The sequence below is a fragment of the Trachypithecus francoisi genome, unplaced genomic scaffold (genome assembly GCF_009764315.1).
Source record: "Trachypithecus francoisi isolate TF-2019V2 unplaced genomic scaffold, Tfra_2.0 Lachesis_group3, whole genome shotgun sequence".
Taxonomy (NCBI): domain Eukaryota; kingdom Metazoa; phylum Chordata; class Mammalia; order Primates; family Cercopithecidae; genus Trachypithecus; species Trachypithecus francoisi.
Window position 1 is genome coordinate 42,326,365 of NW_022681468.1, and position 20,335 is coordinate 42,346,699.

At 35.3% G+C, this 20,335-nt stretch overlaps 1 protein-coding gene across 2 annotated transcripts in view; it reads left to right on the top strand.

The window, feature by feature from the left end:
* Nucleotides 1-20,335, top strand: part of KCNH5 (potassium voltage-gated channel subfamily H member 5) — a 351,127-nt gene that overhangs the window by 187,489 nt on the left and 143,303 nt on the right. For both annotated transcript variants that reach the window (XM_033187796.1, XM_033187797.1), the window contains exon 8: nucleotides 10,976-11,175. In XM_033187796.1, coding sequence (XP_033043687.1) covers nucleotides 10,976-11,175 — 200 coding nt within the window. The remainder of the gene's footprint in view (nucleotides 1-10,975; nucleotides 11,176-20,335) is intronic.

Here is a 20,335-nt window from a genome sequence, read left to right on the forward strand (position 1 = left end):
GTCACTCCACCAGGAAAAAAATATACGACCTGCTGAAGTGCTTGCTGAAGGCAAAGGGAATACAGAATGGGTAGTAGAAGGTAGTCATCAATGCCAGCTACTACCGTGTGACCAGCTGCAGAAACGAGGAATGTAATTGTCATCAGTATTTCCTCCTTCTTTTGTTAAAAACATGTTTGCGCATGTATATACTTGTACTAAGAAAATGTCTTCATTTTATTTCCTTTTTTATCTTTTTTCTTAAAAAATTTTTTTTTTAATTATTATACTTTAAGTTCTAGGGTACATGTGCACAACATTTTGTTACATATGTATACATGTGCCATGTTGGTGTGCTGCACCCATTAACTCGTCATTTACATTAGGTATATCTCCTAATGCTATCCCTCCCCCCTCCCCCCTCTCCACAATAGTCCCCGATGTGTGATGATCCCCTTCCTGTGTCCAAGTGATCTCATTGTTCAATTCCCACCTATGAGTGAGAACATGTGGTGTTTGGTTTTCTGTCCTTGTGATAGTTTGCTGAGAATGATGGTTTCCAGCTGTATCCATGTCCCTACAAAGGACATGAACTTATCCTTTTTATAGCTGCATAGTATTCCATGGTGTATATGTGCCACATTTTCTTAATTCAGTCTGTCACTGATGGACATTTGGCTTGACTCCAAGTCTTTGCTATTGTGAATAATGCCGCAATAAACATAGATGTGCATGTGTCTTTATAGCAGCATGATTTATAATCCTTTGGGTATATACCCAGTAATGGGATGGCTGGGTCAAATGGTATTTCTAGTTCTAGATCCTTGAAGAATTGCCACACTGTTTTCCACAATGGTTGAACTAGTTTACAGTCCCACCAACAGTGTAAAAGTGTTCCTATTTCTCCACATCCTGTCCAGCACCTGTTGTTTCCTGATTTTTTAATGATTGCCATTCTAACCGGTGTGAGATGGTATCTCATTGTGGTTTTGATTTGCATTTCTCTGATGGCGAGTGATGATGAGCATTTTTTCATGTGTCTGTTGGCTGTTTGAATGTCTTCTTTTGAGAAGTGTCTGTTCATATCCTTTGCCCACTTTTTGATGGGGTTGTTTGTTTTTTTCTTGTAAATTTGATTGAGTTCTTTGTAGATTCTGGATATTAGCCCTTTGTCAGATGAGTAGATTGCAAAAATTTTCTCCCATTCTGTAGGTTGCCTGTTCACTCTGATGGTAGTTTCTTTTGCTGTGCAGAAGCTCTTTAGTTTAATTACATCCAATTTGTCAATGTTGGCTTTTGTTGCCATTGCTTTTGGTGTTTTAGACATGAAGTCCTTGCCCATGCCTGTGTCCTGAATGGTATTAACTAGCTTTTCTTCTAGGGTTTTTATGATTTTAGGTCTAACATTTAAGTCTCTAATCTATCTTGAATTAATTTTCGTGTAAGGAGTAAGGAAAAGATCCAGTTTCAGCTTTCTGCTTATGGCTAGCCAATTTTCCCAGCACCATTTATTAAATAGGGAATCCTTTCTCCATTTCTTGTTTTTGTCAGGTTTGTCAAAGATCAGATGACTGTGGATGTGTGGTATTATTTCTGAGGGCTCTGTTCTATTCCATTGGTCTATATCTCTGTTTTAGTACCAGTACCATGCTGTTTTGGTTACTGTAGCCTTGTAGTATAGTTTGAAATCAGGTAGCGTGATGCCTCCAGCTTTGTTCTTTTGGGTTAGGATTGTCTTGGTCATCCTTTTTTTTCTTTATCATGTTGACTTCATATCAACATTTAAGTATTGTTAACTTTATGTAATAGTATTTGGGTTGGGTATTGATGTGTTTCTGGTTGTACAAAAGATAGTTGTATTATGTTAGGTGTAATTATGACCTTATTATTGTCTTTATTTGAAGATTATGATCTCAGGAGATGTGTATGGGTTCAAGTTGACAAGGGGTGGACTTGTTATGGGTGATAATGAGTGTCACCTTGATTAGATTGAAGGATACAAAGTATTGATCCTGGGTGTGTCTGTGAGGGTGTTGCCAAAGGAGTTTAACATTTGAGTCAGTGGGCTGGAAAGGGTAGACCCACCCTTAATCTGGGTGGGCACTATCTAATCAGCTGCCAGTGCAGCTAGAATATAAAACAGGCAGAAAACCATAAAAAGATTAGACTGGCCTAGCCTCCCAGCCTGCATCTTTCTCCCATGATGGATGCTTTCTGCCATTGAACATCAGACTCCACGTTCTTCAGTTTTGGGACTCGGGTTGACTCTTCTTGCTCCTCAGTTTGCAGATGGCCTATTGTGGGACCTTGTGATTATGTGAGTTAACACTTAATAAACTCCCCTTTATATATTAAGATTAAGATTATATATTAAGATTAAGTCAAGATACATCCTATTAGTTCTGTCCTTCTAGAGAACCCTGATTAACACATTTAGCTTAAAAGAGAATAACTGTCATAGAAGGATAAAGGGGAGATCAAGCCCTCTTGATACTTTGAGTCTTTGTTTTTACTTTTATGTTAATTTCTTACAATTTTTTCAAGTGAGCAATCTTCCCACATCTTTCCCTTCATTCCTCTTCCTCCCTCCATTTCTTCCATCCTTGTTACATTAGTAATTGATTAATGCAGGTTTGTGATTAACTTTCTAAAGTTAAGTGATTCTTTAGGGCATATAGGAAATAATATCAATAATAATTACCATGTAATTATTGAGGCTATTTTGGCAAAGTCAGTTATGGTAATCACAGGATCAGCTCTAAGCTGGGTGACATCTATCCAATATTATACTAAAATTTGGTAAGTTCTAAAAGTGATCCTGCTGTGTCCTAACTAGTTTTACTAGTTGACAGTTCATTCAAATAGTGATTCAGTCAACTCACAGTATTATTTGGAATTTCCCTTTCAAAATTCCAGCATCTCTTAGAGGGAAAAATGCACCAAATAGTTTTCAATATTTAACACTTAAAGTTATTGATGAGACCAGTTTCTAACAAATTAATTGGCACAGCCCAGATACTAGATGGAATGGGATGTAGATTAAGTGAAGATTGGAAAATAGAAATTGCCTGGCTCATAGTGGATGCATAGAGGGTGCCTACATATATGGGTCACTGCAAAAAAGCATCCATTGAAGCCAGGAGCCATTATGAGAGAGAAGGAAGGAAAGCAACTTGGAAACTGGAAGTTTCTGAAGATCAACTTCTTCACTTTGTGCTAAGTCCAACCGGAGCCATTTCAAATGTTTTAACAAGCTGTGTGCTACACAGATGATCACAGATTGCTGGAACATTTTCCTTCCACATCTTAAATGTCATTATTAAAGGTGAACTTTAGTGAATAGAAATAGAAATAGAAAATGATGGTTGGACCACCTATGAGGCCTTAAGCGTTACTGGAAATGCATTATCATATCAGTAGTTTAAACTGCTCAGTCTAAGGCCAATAGTCACTTGGCAAGATTTATAAAAGGAAGATAATTAGGAAAAGTTAGTATTGGTTATCATCATGGACAGACACAAAATGTAGTATCTAAGAAGGAAAGATTATTAATAAGGAGATGGAGAGATGCAGCTTGACCTAATGAGCAAATGAAATGACTGGAGAACATTTTTTCAGAGATCTGAATATCATTATTTGATCTCTTATAGTGAGCAATTCATGAGAGTGAAGGCCAGGTTACAGTTAATTAACTTAATGTGATTTTTGTTTGACTCTACAAATTGTTTAACCCTGAGAAATAAACTATATTGTTTATATGCTTAGGTTGGCTATATGAATTTTTATAAACCATAAAAAGAAAAAGATTCATCTTCTTTCAAAGAATATAATTTGGGAGAATTAAGGACTAATAGTTTTCTATAGGGAGTAGTGGATACTACTTGAGGATGGGGATTATGTCTGTCTTTTTTATCATTGTGTTCCCAGTGGCTGGTATACTGGCTGGCATATATTAGGTGTCCAATAAATATCTACTAAATTCAATAATACTTGAATGAATAGTGATGTCTGTGATGAGTTACGACATTGTTCAATCTTTCAACCTGTCTCTTTTTGATAATATTGTGTATTCTTTCATGTCTTCAATATTCATATTATAAAAATAGAAGGCATTTTTTCCATTTTAAAATATAAAACTATATTATATATTAAAAATTGTTTTTCAGAATATTCTCTTGGGCTGTGATGTGTGTCATAAAGGACTCATTACCCTCCTCCTCTAGGACCCCTGCCCAATTTGAGAATCACTGTTATTAACGCTAAATTGATCATAGTTACATAACTAATCACATTTAGTGGCTTAAGAAAAGAATAATCATTTAATTTATTCATGAATCTGCAATTTGCACAGGGCTATGAGGGTGTGACTTATTTCAGCTTCATGTAGTATCAGCTAGGATGGCTTCAATGGTCCTGAAAACTCTACTTAGTTGACTCAGCCACATGGCTGGTAGGCTGATGTTCTCAAGCTATATCTTGCACATACAATCACAGACTGATGGAACGTTTTGTTTTATTTCTTAAGTAACATTCTTAAATATTATGAATATAAAAAGAAAAAAAGGAGTGGTTGAACCACTTATGTAACCTTAAGTGTTAACCAGAAATGTATACTAATATTAATATTGTAAATTGTTCAGCTACAGCCGGTGCTTAGCTGGGAGTTCAGCCAAGGCTATTGGCTAGGGGTCTTTATTCCTGTCTATGTGGGCCTCTCCAGAAAAATGCTCGGGCTTCCCCACAGCATGAAAACTAGATTCCAAGAGCAGTTGTTTCAATAGTGAGGAATTACAAGTTTCTAGTTTTGTAAGGCCTCTAGGACTAGACATTGGCACAAAATCGTGGTCACAATATTCCAGTGGTCTAACAGTCATAGGGTATGCCTACATTCAAGGGATCAGAATATAGAGTTTGCCTCTCAATGGAAGAGTTCTCAAAGAATTAGTGACCCCTTCCATTGGGAGGCAAGGTCTATATTCCATCTTTTTTTTGAGACGGAGTCTCGCTCTGTCGCCCAGGCTGGAGTGCAGTGGCTGGATCTCAGCTCACTGCAAGCTCCGCCTCCCGGGTTCACGGCATTCTCCTGCCTCAGCCTCCTGAGTAGCTGGGACTACAGGCGCCCACCACCTTGCCCGGCTAGTTTTTTTTTTTTATTTTTTATTTTTTATTTTTTATTATACTTTAAGTTCTAGGGTACATGTGCATAACGTTTATATCATGTATAACTCCCCAATGCAATCCCTCCCTCCTCCCCCTCCCCATGATAGGCCCCAGTGTGTGATGTTCCCCTTCCCGAGTCCAAGTGATCTCATTGTTCAGTTCCCACCTATGAGTGAGAACATGCGGTGTTTGGTTTTCTCTTCTTGTGATAGTTTGCTAAGAATGATGGTTTCCAGCTGCATCCATGTCCCTACAAAGGACGCAAACTCATCCTTTTTGATGGCTGCATAGTATTCCATGGTGTATATGTGCCACATTTTCTTAATCCAGTCTGTCACAGATGGACATTTGGTTGATTCCAAGTCTTTGCTATTGTGAATAGTGCCGCAATAAACATACGTGTGCATGTGTCTTTGTAGTAGAGTAATTTATAATCCTTTGGGTATATACCCAGTAGTGGGATGGCTGGGTCATATGGTACATCTAGTTCTAGATCCTTGAGGAATCGCCATACTGTTTTCCATAATGGTTGAACTAGTTTACAATCCCACCAACAGTGTAAAAGTGTTCCTATTTCTCCACATCCTCTCCAACATCTATTGTTTCCTGACTTCTTAATGATTGCCATTCTAACTGGTGTGAGATGGTATCTCATTGTGGTTTTGATTTGCATTTCTCTGATGGCGAGTGATGACGAGCATTTTTTCATGTGTCTGTTGGCTGTATGGATGTCTTCTTTTGAGAAATGTCTGTTCATATCCTTTCCCCACTTTTTGATGGGGTTGTTTGTTTTTTTTTTTTGTATTTTTTTAGTAGAGACGGGGTTTCACCGTGTTAGCCAGGATGGTCTCGATCTCCTGACCTCGTGATCCGCCCGTCTCGGCCTCCCAATATATTCCATCTTTTATGTGTCATAATTATCTTCAAAATAATCCCTTTGTGAGTAAGAAAAATGTAAGACTTTTTATATAAGGCATTTGCTGGTTTGTATGCCAGATTTACTAAGACCTTAAGTATGATTAGCTTGCACAATTAGCAGTTATCTTAAGTCTATAAGTCTGCAGGAGAGGATATAAAAAGACCCTTATGAAATTGTCACAAATTAACCTATTTATTACTATTAATAGTAAAGTACATGAATTGACTATATGATACCTCCATTCAAAAGGTAAAATAATGTAAGGGGTCTCTACAAAACTGGCCAGACCATGGGAATTCATAACCTTAGCCTTTAAATGTTTCATTCCCCTACCTGCCTTAACAGTGTATATTCCTTCTATATGTTTGTAACACTGATAGTGAGATTTTGATATGAAAATAAAATGTTTCTGAAAAACTGTTTCTTAGTTTTTGGTGTGTGAATTTATTGGAAAAAAATATTTGAACACTTGCCATGTTCTAGGAACTGGTCTATATTGGGAAAATACCACAGTGAGCCAAAAGGACCAGGCCCACACCTGCCCTCTTGGAAGGGAAAAGATGGATAAGAAAGAAAGAGAGAGAGAGAGAGAGAGAGAGAGAGAGAGACAGAGAGACAGAGAGAAAGAAAGAAAGAAAGAAAGAGAAAGAAAAAGTTAAAGTAGTGATAAAATAAGGAATGATAAAACATAGTAAGGAGGTAGATTGTGATAGTGGGGGAAGAGGATGTTTAGACAGCATGGTCAGGGAAGGCCTCAGTAATGAGTGAGGGTTTTTTTTTTTTTTTTTTCTGAGATGGAGTCTCGCTCTGTCACTCAGGCTGGAGTGCAGTGGTGCGATCTCGGCTCACCGCAACCTCCACCTCCTGGGTTCAAGCGATTCTCCTGCTTCAGCCTCCTAAGTAGCTGGGATATCAGGCACATGCTACCATGCCTGGCTAATTTTTGTATTTTTAGTAGAGACGGGGTTTTACCATGTTGGTGAGGCTGGTATCGAACTCCCGACCTTGTGATCCTCCTGCCTTGGCCTCCCGAAGTGCTGGGATTACAGGCATGAGCCACTGCACCCAGCCAATGAGTCAGGTTTTGATCAGAGACCTGAATGAGGAGAGGAAACAAACCAAGTGAGGATCATGGAAAAGAGTGTTCAAGGAACAGCTAGTAAAGGGGCCCTGAAGAATTAATTAGTTTAGGTTGTTTGATTAGCATCAAGAAGATGTATACTGAAGCAGAGGGAATAAAGAAAAGACTGACAGGAGTGATGGTCAGTGGAAGAGGCAGTGCTGTGATTATATGTGGCCAAGATCATATATATATATATGATTACTCTTTTTGTTTGGGAAATGATTTTTGTGGTGATGATGATGGATAGCATTTTGTGGATACTTAGTCCCTACTAGACTCTTTTTTAATACTGTTTTATATGCATTATCTCATTTAACACAACCCTTTGGTGAAGATTCCAGTGTAATTTTAAAGTTCTAAGTGAGGACATAGAGGCCAATGGAGGTTTAGTAATTGGTCCAAAGACACACACTTTTAGAGACTGCAAGCATGCTGGTAGAGACAGTGAGAAGTGATTGAACTGGAGCTATATGTTGAATGTAGAGCGAACAGGAATTGTTGATGGATAAGATATAGGAGATGAATCAAAGAATGGATTGAAGAATAACTTTGAGGTTTTTGATCTGAGCAACCAGGTATGGCTTTGCTGTTTGCAGAGGTGAAAAGTGCATTTGGCTGTTGGAGAGAGGGTGCTGTAGACTGAGTTCCTTTTTGGATGTGTTAGATCTAAATAATGATGAGACATCCAAGAAGATAGGAGTGTCTGTAATATGGGAGGGAGGTATTATTTTGAGAGCTGACAGTTTAGAGGGAGCTTCTACTGAGATCAGTTTCCCTTATTACTGTGTGTCATGCTCCAAGGCCTCTGTCATTAAAGATATGCCCATTTGTTCTGGAACACAGGCGCAGTGGGCAGCGCTATTCCTGCTTGCTGGAGTATCATACATGCTGTCACACTATCTCTTTTGAAATGTATTCCGTACTCAAGATTGAAGATATTCATAAGGAAGAAGTGATTTCTCTTTTAAAAAATATATGTAAATGACATGGATCTATATATGTGATAAAATTTTATAAAACTATACACTGAAGAAACAAATGCATATGAAAAAAAGAAAAACTGGCAAAAAAAAATCTCTCTAGTTTGGTTAATTGTACTGTGCCATTCTTAGTTTCCTGGTTTTGCTATATTACTATAATTGTGTAGGATGTCATCCTTGTGAGAAGCTGCATGTGGGTGATGCAAGCTTTCTGCACTATTTCTGCAACTTCTTTTAAGTCTAAAATTATTTCAAAATAAAATTACAAAAATGTAAACGTATAATTGCATCTCTTACTTTAAATTATTATCTTGTTTAGTCTTATCCGATGCAGGGACACTACATTCACATGAAAATGAGAGGCAGTGAGCGGTAAAGAGCAGCTGGTGAATGGGTACAAAAATACAAGTAAGATCCAGTGTTCAGCAGCACAATAGGGCAACTGTGGGAATAATAATTGATTGTAAATTGCATAAGACCTAGAAGAGTGGAATTGGAATGTTCCTGACACAAAGAAATGATAACCAATTACCCTGATTTGATCATTATACATTATATGCTTATATCAAGCTATCATTATACCTCATAAATATGTATAATTATTATGTGTTCATAAAATAATGAAAATGAAAAATGAACCAAAAAGTGGATATTTTTATAATATGCCAAACTTAATGGAATGTTGATAATTCTTCACTTCTTAGTGCTGCAAACTTTTAATACATTAGCAGATTCTTCATATTTTATCTTAAACTTTCTATATGAGCAGAATATATTTTGTGTATACATTTAATGTACCCTAAAAGATGAAATGCGTAGTAATTTGTTAAACTAAAAGGCAGTAATAAGACATTTGGCAAATGTAGCATATCTCAAGCATCTTAGAGAGCCAAACAAGTTAAACATGTTAAAATAATAGGTAGTTCTGTGACATTTATTGACCATTTATGATAGCTGAGCACTACTAAAAATCGTAATTGCAGTATTATTTCATTAACCCCTAGAATACTCATTATTTTAAAAATGTAAATTTTTCTTATTTTTCTTTTCTGAAAATGTAAAATTCCATATTTGCTAGATGATTCTGCTGTCATTAATTTGTTAACCTTATTTCTGTTTGTTTTTCTTAAAAGCAACAATGGTGGAATAGAGATGTTAAGTCCATGATTACCTTTAGTTACTTTTCTGTTTTTTTTTTTTTCTTAGGAAAGAACTCTATATCTTTTAATAAACCTAATAATTCTTTATAGAATCAAGATCTCAGGATACTATATCCACAATCCTAGTAAACTCTTCATTTCAACATGGAAAATTGATACATTAAAGATAAACACATTTATTTCAAAGTATGAAAAGAAATATATGCACACAAGACATTTTTGAAAGACTGACGAAAGGATAAGTTTTTGTTTTTAAATACAAATATTCAAAGGTATAAAGACTTAGTCGGAAAATGTCAACACTCTATTCCTCCTACTCAGGTCTAACAAAATATCATCTGTCTTAAAAAATTGTCCTGCACTGGCATCAAATAATAGCAGAAAAACTGATGAAATTTTTATAAAATAATAGCTTTCAGTTGTGAAATTATAATTTGTTACACTCAGAGGAGAACAGCTCTTCTTGAAAAAAAACAAATAATTTTCTAAAAGCAGTATATTAAAGATCTTGAGTTGCTTCTCTAGCTTGATTTTATACCACTTCCATCAAATGGGATTTGGCTGATGAAACTGCAAAGTGAAACAGCCTATATTTTGTTTAAAGTCATTTTTCAAATGCTTGGAGGATGTAGGATGAAAATTATCATTGCCTGTGAGTCTACTTATTTGTGAAATGCTTATGGAATGCCTGTGTACTGAACATTAAGGTGAATAAAGTACTGCCCCCTTTTCAAAAAAGCTTCCAGTTAACAAGGGAGTGAAACCAGAGGGGCAGGGCAGGTTGCAGGTAGTGTGCTATTGAAGATCGGAAGTTTGTTCAGTTTAGGCTGAACTCTACTCTAAATAAGCTTTTGTAGGATCCTGTCAGCATTAATAGCCTGACTACATCTGGAGAAAGAAGAGTTGGTGAATTATGGATTGAGGAGGGAGCAGTCGGGGCTTTGAAATACCGTATACCACCCGTAGTCCCCCATAGATGAATGACAGTCGTCAGTGAGCTAACTTTACATTTAATTAAAATGATGGAATAAAAAAAATCACTGGAATAATTATATGAATTTAATAACTGGAATTTCTCAGCATTGCCAAAGTTTTATTTTAGCTAAAAACTCCAAATCTCTTTATCTTCACAACCTTCTAAACATGAAGCACATTAATTTCTCTCCACTCCCTAAATTTCTGATGTTCTGTCAAAAATATTTATAACCAGGGAAGTATTCCAAAAGCTGGAAGGAGCAGGTAATGAGAAAGAGCATATGTTTCTAAACTAGATCATCAATCTCTGAAAAATTTAAATTGATTAGGCTTCATTCAGGAGGACAAAGTGGAGGATAACTTTAATCTAGTAACAAATAGGATTTCTTAGGCAAAATTATAACTTTGGATCATCTGATTCTTCAGAAAATATTGTGATGACTCTCATGTTTTGTCATATTGACTAGAGTCGTGCATGCTCATAAAGTCATGTTTCTCCTACTGAAGGTAATGTTTTCTGAGGGAATACCAGGTGTCAGGCAATCTTCTCAGAGTTCAACATGCATTCACCCCTACAAGTTTATAAGGATGTCTCTGTCAAATTATTCATTGATTAGCAAATATTCATAATTTTTTATGTGAGATATTTGTTTTATTTTTATCATTTCTTCCCTTTCAGCTCTTCTTTATGCAACTATTTTTGGAAATGTTACAACAATTTTCCAGCAAATGTATGCCAACACCAACCGATACCATGAGATGCTGAACAATGTACGGGATTTCCTAAAACTCTATCAGGTCCCAAAAGGCCTTAGTGAGCGAGTCATGGATTATATTGTCTCAACATGGTCCATGTCAAAAGGCATTGACACAGAAAAGGTATGGGTTATTATTATTATTATTTAGTTTCTATTTTAGTAGGATCTTCAGATGCATTAAGCTTTTCCACTCACGTATTGCTTGTATAATTGCTTCATAACTGTTATTCTGTATTTGTAAGTGACATATCAATCAATCATATTTACTGAGTGCTTAGAGGGTGCAAAGCACCGAACCGTTAATCATCCATTAGTACCAGTCATCACATTCAATTTAGAAAATTCAGTTCCTGAAAATACCTCATTATTCCATTTCCCTAAAACACTCATTATCTGTCACAGTAATTTGTTGCATTCCTCTAAAACTCAGAGTGCTGCCATTTTTCCTGCTAGAATTTATTCTTGATTTCCCCTTTGCCTTTTTTGCTCATTTAAAAATTCGAAAGAGACTTCCTGGCTATAAATTAAAAATGTATGTACCTTCTATGCTGTCCTCCACTTAAATTTCTCCCATCTCATATGTTTTATAAAGAACTTATAATTCTTTATTTTCTAGTTTGCCTTACACACATCTATAAAATAGATGCCTTCCTCTCCAATCATCTGATATCTCTAATCTCTTCCTTGCCTTTTCATGGAGCTGATTTTAATTTTTCTCATCTATCTCATATTTGGGGCAAAGAAGAACTCAAGATCCTCCTTGAAATAAATAAAAACAAATTAAAAAAAATCCTCACTTCCTACACCCAGCTGATTCACATCAAATACAGAAGATGAAAAATAAAGCTTGCACAGAGTTTTAGAGGAAACCAGTCTTGAGCTATTTTACTTTATAGGCATCAGTGGAGACTATTCTTTTTAGGTACTGATTTTTGACATATGATAATTAGATGACATAATACCTTCCTGGCCATTTCCCACAATTTTTTTTGTTCTTTTAACCTCGTGAGGTTGACTTATGGTTTTTCTTTAAGACTCACTCAAAAAGCATCTTTCACTGTCAAAGGGAAAAAGCAAATGAGAAAAGTAATGTTTAGTTAGGAGAATTTCATGAAGCAACATGTAAGTTTTTTTTAAGCCAGGGCAGGTGTTGTTAGGAATAGATGGTTGAGTGGAGGTGTGGGGAATGGATGAGGAACATAGGAGTTGAGGGAAAGAAGCCTTCAGAGGGAGTGCAGGTGAGATATTAGGGGTCAGCTATGTGGAGGAATTGTGAAAGGGGGTGAGATTTACTCCTCTTTCGATATTTTACAAGATGTAGTATACATTTTCCAGTTAAATGGCCCCTTAAAAGTGGTATGCATGAACACAGAAGGAAGAAAGCAAACTGCATTTCTATGGAATTTGATTAATGTATATCTGAGCCAATATATGGCTAGTAGAGAGAGTATCCAAAGAAGAAACAGAATCTTCCTTGGGTGAAGGTGAGGGTAACAGAATTTAAGTCATCAAAATCAGGGTATCCGTTGAAGTCCACATTAAATGAAACAGATCAAGAGACAACCACCAGCCTCGTCAATCACTATCTCAGCAAGAAACTTTCCTTTCCAGAAAATGCAATAGAGCCATATAGCAACTAATAAAAAAATCAGTAAATGATAGAATAATGTCCTTTTACATATTCGAAAAGTGTCTGAGCCAGGGCCTCTGGCACAAATCTAGTACATGGCAGAGTTTTGAGTCCTTGCTGTCTATGTTCCTGAATACTGAGTTATTCATGAATGGAGCTGACCAGATTGTCTTCAAGCCTTCCCTTGAGGACATGCTTAACTGTCTGATTCGTGATGGAGTTAGGGTCTATTGCACTGGCATGCAATGTCTCTCAAAGTGCACATGCCATGTGGCAGGGAAAAATTTCTAGGTACCTACCATGTACTGCCTTAAATATTTTTTTTTTGTTTACTTGCTCATTTGCCGTTACAGAAAGGTACTTCTGATTAGCAAAGTATCCAAGGAAAATGGAGTAATAGAACAAATATGGGGGGACTAATACTAAAAGTGAAATAAAAATTTAATTTCAATGAAAAGATTTTTTAAGGGGATATTTTAAGATATCAAAATTGGTTAGCATTTGGATAAAAAAATCATGGATGTGGCTTTTAACTGAGTGAGGAATCCTTAAAGTTGTTTTTGACGAATAGAAGAAGCATATTTAAATAACTGTGACAAATATAAAAGTTTCTTTGTTCATGTATGAAACATACTCTATGCCTGTATTGATTTATCCCAGTCTATTAAGAAAATCCCCACCCAGATGCATAAGTTCTAGGTTAACAGCACTGAAGGAAAGAGAAGGAAGGAAAGACATCTGCCAAATTCTGGGCTTAGAAAGGGGTGTAGGGATTTCTAGTACTGCATCATTGAAGAGACTGAATTTAAAAATGATCCTTAGATTACACACCATATGCTATACTAAACAAGAGGAAAACAAAAACTGACATTCAGCTCTCTGGTTTTGTAAAGAACCTGACAACTAGAGCAGAAGACTCCTATGCCTGTTAGGCATTCAGCTATTTAACAAATAAATTATATATATATATATATAAAATATAGATTATATATAAATATATAACATAAATTATATATAAAATAGTATATGTATACATATTTAATTTTAAAATACAATAATAAAGATATAATACAATACAATAATAAAGACTTGAAGCATAGACAAAAGAATTAGTAACCAAAGAAAAGAGAGGGAATAGGTATCTCAGAACTAGATTCCACTAGGGAGAAGAACTGAACATAAGTTAAAGAATGAATTGTAAAGATGGAATTGACATATTACTTAATATCATTATAAAATGAACTAAAAATCTAAGAAAATATTTATAAGGGTCTTCACTCATGACCTAACATAAATATCAGAAGAACTGAGAATTAAATGCAAAAAACAAGAAACTATAAACTATTAGAAGAAAATATGTGAATATATTTATCTTTGCACATAGTAATGGAATATATAACAAGGTAACTGACAAATAGATTTTGCTAAAAAGTGTAAAATCTTTCACACTTTCTAGAAAACTATGAAAATGAAAATGACATAAAGCATTTGCAACAAATTTTGCAAGTGAAATGTTAATTACCTTAATATGTAAAGTGATTTATAAATTAATAAGAAGAGTTAGAATACTTGGAGAGAAAAATGATCTGAGGACATAGGTAATTTATGGAAGACAGAATGTAAATTACTAATAAACATAAAAAAGGCTTATCTTCACTTGGAACAAAGAGTTAAAACTTAAAAAACAACAAACAAAAAGACATAGGAACATTTTTAATATGGCAAATGGACAAAGGTGATGCCCAGTCTTAGCAAAGGCTGGTGACTGGCATTATTGTATAATTCTGGGAGGTGTGTAAATTGGTAGCACATTTCTTGAAAGGAATTTGATTAAGATAATATTTAAAATTTGGTGGTATTTTAGAGCTTAGTCCTTGTGCCTCGTCCCTTTTCTGTCTGTATTTCATCCTTTCATGATATCCTGCAGTCTCATGACTTTAAACCAATACCACTCAATGTTCATACTTACCTTGGACTCGATTCCCTGAACTATAGACTCTCCCCTCCAACTGCCTACTCATGTCCAGTGAAGTTGTCCAAAACCAAACTTCCAATCATCTCCTAAAAACCTGTTTTACAGACATTCTTTCCCAGTGAAATTAATGGAAACACTACCTTTCAGTTGCTTAAGACAAAATCTCCCACATTTAAACCTCTGCTGAATCCTTTTGGCTCTACCTCCAATTCTCACCACCTCCGTTGCTATCACCTGGTCCACATCATCATCATGTCTTCCCTGGATTTTTCTAGTACCAACTAACTGGCCTGTGCTTCCACCTTTGTCCCTTGTATAGTCTGTTCTCAAAAGAGCAGCGAGTGAGCACATATGGCTTTTGTAACAAAACTTTCTATGTATGTGTGTGTGTATCTACCTATCTATGTTTCTATCAATCATCAATTATCTATTTATCTATGCCATAGACTTTTGATTATGAGTTAAATTGACTAAACCTGTTAAAATATAAGTGTAGGAAAAATAAAATGAAAAGTTGATGATAATAATAATATAAATTCCATAATTGCAGTCACCATCTTAGAATTATGTATGTACTTTTGGATGTAGCTTTAATAAACAGTATCTGAATTTTAACAATTATCCAGTATTTAATGTTAGAGATCTCTAGTAGACTTCCTGTTCCTCCATAAGGCAAATACATTTTATTACTATATGTTTCTTATTTTATATTTTATTGATAAATTCTTTTCAAATATTTTAAATAGAGGTTATCAAATTTAACTATGAATATGTACTTTAAAAGGAAATATAATATATGAAGCCAAATGTCTTTGTTTTAATTCTTCCCTTCTCTGGTTAGTTTTAAAATAGCTGTATATTTTTTCAATTGCTTGTACAAAGAAATTTAATGATTCGTTGAAGCTAATTAGAGAAAAAACCTTCACCCGAAGATTTCCTTCTATCATTTCCACATAGTTTTATAGATTTTTGAATTCAGCTTTAATCCACAAGCAAATTAATCACTGTGACTTAATTCTGTCTTAACATGCCTTATGTGAATAATGCTTTCTCGAATATAATTGTGGCATTAAAATCTGTACTGACGTGGAGACTGCAGCATTTCTGTCATGAAAGTTTGCTTTAGGCAATATTTTTTTAATATAGAACAGTGCCTAGTTCAATTTTATTTAGTTGAAAATACATTATTGACTGCTCATTAGTACAGTTGTTTTAGATTCTTTTTAAATTTAATAGCCAAATCCATCCTCTGGGCTTTGCTACTTGCTAATATTCTGCGTACATGAAGGAAAAAGAAATGGGTGGAATAAGTGAGGATTTAAAAGGGGAAGAGGAGATTATGGGGAAAAATAGAAAGGATGATGGTTAAAGCTCAAAAAATTCGACCCTGCAGTTTGAAATGACTTCACTGGGAAATAATTCAAATGAAGTAAATGGCTGGGGACTTTATTTTCAGCTTTTTGGACCATGTGAAAAAAATATAAGACTTGTAAAACAATGTGTAGACCACATATCTCCCATTATACTGGATTTGTTTTCAGCTTGTTTCATAGAATGAAAGGTCTAAAACCTTACCTTTTGTCTTTTCCAATATCTTACTTTTTTCTCTAACACGTAGCTTGAAAAATATCAGAAAAAGCTCTTTGGTCTTCATTTTTGTTTCATGTGTTTTATAATAAACATAAGGTATCAGTAGGAAGATGCTATTATATGAAATGTCCCAGCAGAATTACACAAAAAAATCATGTAGGAGTATGCCTTTAGAATTTAAGTAAATTGAAATTTTGAACATTAAAAAATTTTTTATCTTTTAACCAAATCTGTCAGAAAAGCACTTTGCTTTCAAATACAGTAGGCAATAATTTTTTTTTCTACAAGTTAAAGTAATTTCCTTTTGACAGTTTAATTTTGTGTGTTTTTTAAATTGGGGAAATGATGTTTAAATATTTCATTGTATTACTAGATATGAAAAATGGATTATATTTTCATACATGTCATCATTTTCTTAGTTTGATATTAAAATACTCCAAGAGGTTCCCGTGATGATATGTATCATAGTTGAAGCCAAGAGCAAAGGCACTAGTCTTGTAAGAAAACTCCACCGATAAATGTTCTGTATTTAAAAGCCATATAGGGGCCAGGCGCAGTGGCTCATGCCTGTAATCCCAGCACTTTGGGAGGCCGAGGCAGGCTGATAACGAGGTGAGGAGAAAGGGAGCATCCTGGCCAACATGGTGAAACCCCGTCTCTACTAAAAATACAAAAAATTAGCCAGGCATGGTGGTGAGCGCCTGTAGTCCCAGCTACTCAGGAGGCTGAGGCAGGAGAATCGCTTGAACCTGGGAGGCGGAGGCTACAGTGAGCTGAGATCACCCCACTGCACTCCAGCCTGGGCAACAGAGTGAGACTCTGTCAAAAAAAAAAAAAAAGTCATGTAAATATATCCATGTGAATATAATAAAATAAAACTGAATTGGTCTTAAGATGCACTAAAAATAATCTAGCCTTTGAATCAAGAAAGATAATGATCATGCCAATAGAACCTATTTTAATCAGATCATAGATTGTGTTCAGATATTGTGTTCAACTTCTGCTGGATATTTTAAAAGAAATGCCATCCTGTAAGCAGCACACTTATCAGAAGATAAGCATGATGGCATAAAGTTCTTGGAATTTTGTTATATGATAGGTAGTTAAAAGAAATATGAATATTTAGTTTAGCCGACAAAAGACTTGGGAGAGATATGACAGGTAACTTGAAGTATTTGGCATTTTAACAAACGGAATGATTTATTTCAGGAGGAAATTCACAGTCTGCCAGTAAAAGATTTAGGCACATATGTAGAACATAGTACTAAATGAACTCACAGTTCCTGACAGTAAGATTATATGATTGTGTCTGAATGATTTGGAGTACTATTATATATTACATCTCATTTACAATTTACATGTATGTATGTAAGGGATTTTATATAAAAATAATTATAGAATAAATATCTATAATAATTCACTAAATATTTTCCAACAACTTTTTTTTAGGACAGCTAAGTACTGTGGTTTTACATATGAAATGAAAGAACTTTTCCAAGGTGATACTACCTTAAAAAATTATGAGGACTCAGAATGCCTAATAGAGGGACTACGCCAGGCCAGTATGGGACAACAGGAGCAGTTTTCCCTGTGGTCTTTAAGTTACCTGCTTGTTGAGCAAGAGACGCTATTAAGAAATGATTGTAAGAAACTGGCATATCATTATAAGAAACTATTCTTCAGCTTGTTATTTGAAAGCATTATGCAACAAATATATGAAAACTATAATTTTTCCATCAGTACCAAAACATAATCAGAGAACTTAACTATTGTTACATCTACATGTGTTTCTCAGTTGTTACCTACTGACATAATACAAAGTAAGCATTCAGAATTATTATTGAAATTTTTCTTTTCTGGCTGACCTACACATACTGTCTGAGAAAGTAGATGTTATCTGAAACCTCAGTTTTTTCGTTTCGCGTATCAGAAGTTAAGTAAAATAACAGCCAGTGGCTTATTGAAAACAATACAAGCAGATGAAAACTTTAAGTAATATTTTTTGTAATGGTAATTTGGAACACTCAAATGTATATATTAGTTTTCTATAAACGTATATATGTATATATTAGTTTTCTATATGCTAAAACTGGCTTTTAGCGTCGTTTAAGAGGGTTCCATTGCAAGCTTTATATTATTTGCAGCTAATATAACTATTAGTAAACTTCTCATGTGTCAAATCTTAAGCTGTGTTATATGATTCAAACCTATCTTTGGGGATAATATTAAGCACATTCTTTTCTTGTATCACATTGAAATTTAGCGCAATAGTGTGGGCTAATTTATATTTCATTTTCTCATCACTCTGATACTAGCTTCTGAGGAAGGACCAAAGGAATAATTTGATAGCCATAGTCCAGAAATGAGAAGGTAGGATTGTTTACAGAGGTCCATGGATAAATTGCTCAGTACCCTACTTCATCTAGACCATGAGGATCAGGTTCCATACTTTCATGTTCACATCTGTAATGGAGACACCACCGGCCACATTACTTAGTTGGCTGGAGATTGAAAAATGCCCACACGGTGCTTGCATAAGGTAGGCAATAATAAGAGGTAGCAGATAATTTAGTCTATTGTGGTTATAATACATTTCATCCTTTACAGGTTATAAACTACAGGCACTGCATTATGCCTGGCACCATTTTAAATCTTAGTTTTTGCTTGGTATTCAGTGGGCACTGTTTTATTTAAGTATAGATGAAAATAGAACATAAATTGTGGAGTAATTTGGATGGATGACATACTTCTATATATGCACATTGAACAGAAATATATTTTAGACTTTGGGGAAAAATTAAATCATGAATGACTCCACATGCTGCAGACAGTGTTATAGTATGAGTAGGTGTTTGTATCCAACCTATTATTTTGTTCTGAGCTGCCTTGATTGATCTGTTTTCAAACTCCCACTGCCGTAAATCTGCAGTAATGGCTTTTGATACACTTATTTTTAAATGAGACCATAATGCTTCTGAGACTTTTTCAGTTTTTAAGGTAAAAGTAGAATTATGCAGATTTGAATTTTATAAACTGAACTTTTAAGAAACAATGTTTTCAATTTCTTCGATTTCTGTTGTTATTATTATTTGACTGTGTTTGTTATTTTTCATTTCTCATCCAGTGCTTTGTAGCTTTCTCCTCTCCACCCACTCTCCCATCTCTTTCTTGATTTTTTTAATGGCAAAAACTAAAAGATGCCTGTCTTTTGGCTCAGGCTGATTGCTTTTGATTTTGTATTCATTTATATCATTTATATTCAGTACTGAAAACCCACTTTTAGTTCCTTTACTAGTAGTGCCAAATAACCATGGGCATCATTGTCTGGTACAGCAGAAGGCAGCAACAGGCTGTAGAAAAATATAGTGAATAGACTAAAAGAAAAGGAAAAATTGTTATGTAAGAAAGAGATTCAGCAGGGTGCAGTGGCTCACACCTGTAATCCCAGCATTTGGGGAGGTTGAGGTAAGTGGATCATGAGGTCAGGAGATCAAGACCATCCTGGACAACATGGTGAAACCCTGTCTCTACTAAAAATACAAAAATTAGCTGGATGTGGTGGCTTGTGCTTGTAATCCCAGCTACTCGGGAGGCTGAGACAGGAGAATCACTTGAACCCAGGAAGTGGAGCTTGCAGTGAGCCAAAATTGCACCACTGCACTCCAGCCTGGCTACAGAGCGAGACTCCATCACAAAAAAAAAAAAAAAAAAAAAAAAAAAGAAAATCAAAGAAAAAAGAAAGAGATTCATCTTGTTCATTGCCAGCTGCGTGGGGTGCTGTTCCATGTCCCCTCCTGGTCATGGATCTGGAGTCAAGGAGAGGGCCGCATGGCTGTGCGACCTGATGGCTTCCTCTCAGCTTTGCTTTTTATGGTTCTTGACTTCTTTCATAAGACATTCAGGAGGCATTCTCTTCTTTTCTCACGTTAGCAACCTTCCTCATTTCTCTATACCTTATACTTCCTTGAGGAAGTCATTATGTCCCTAGTTTATACTGGGACATCTCTGAGAGATGGCATATATAAATTTATGAAAGATCTATATAATGGGAGAATTTAAAAATACGGACATAGCCATTTTTAGAAT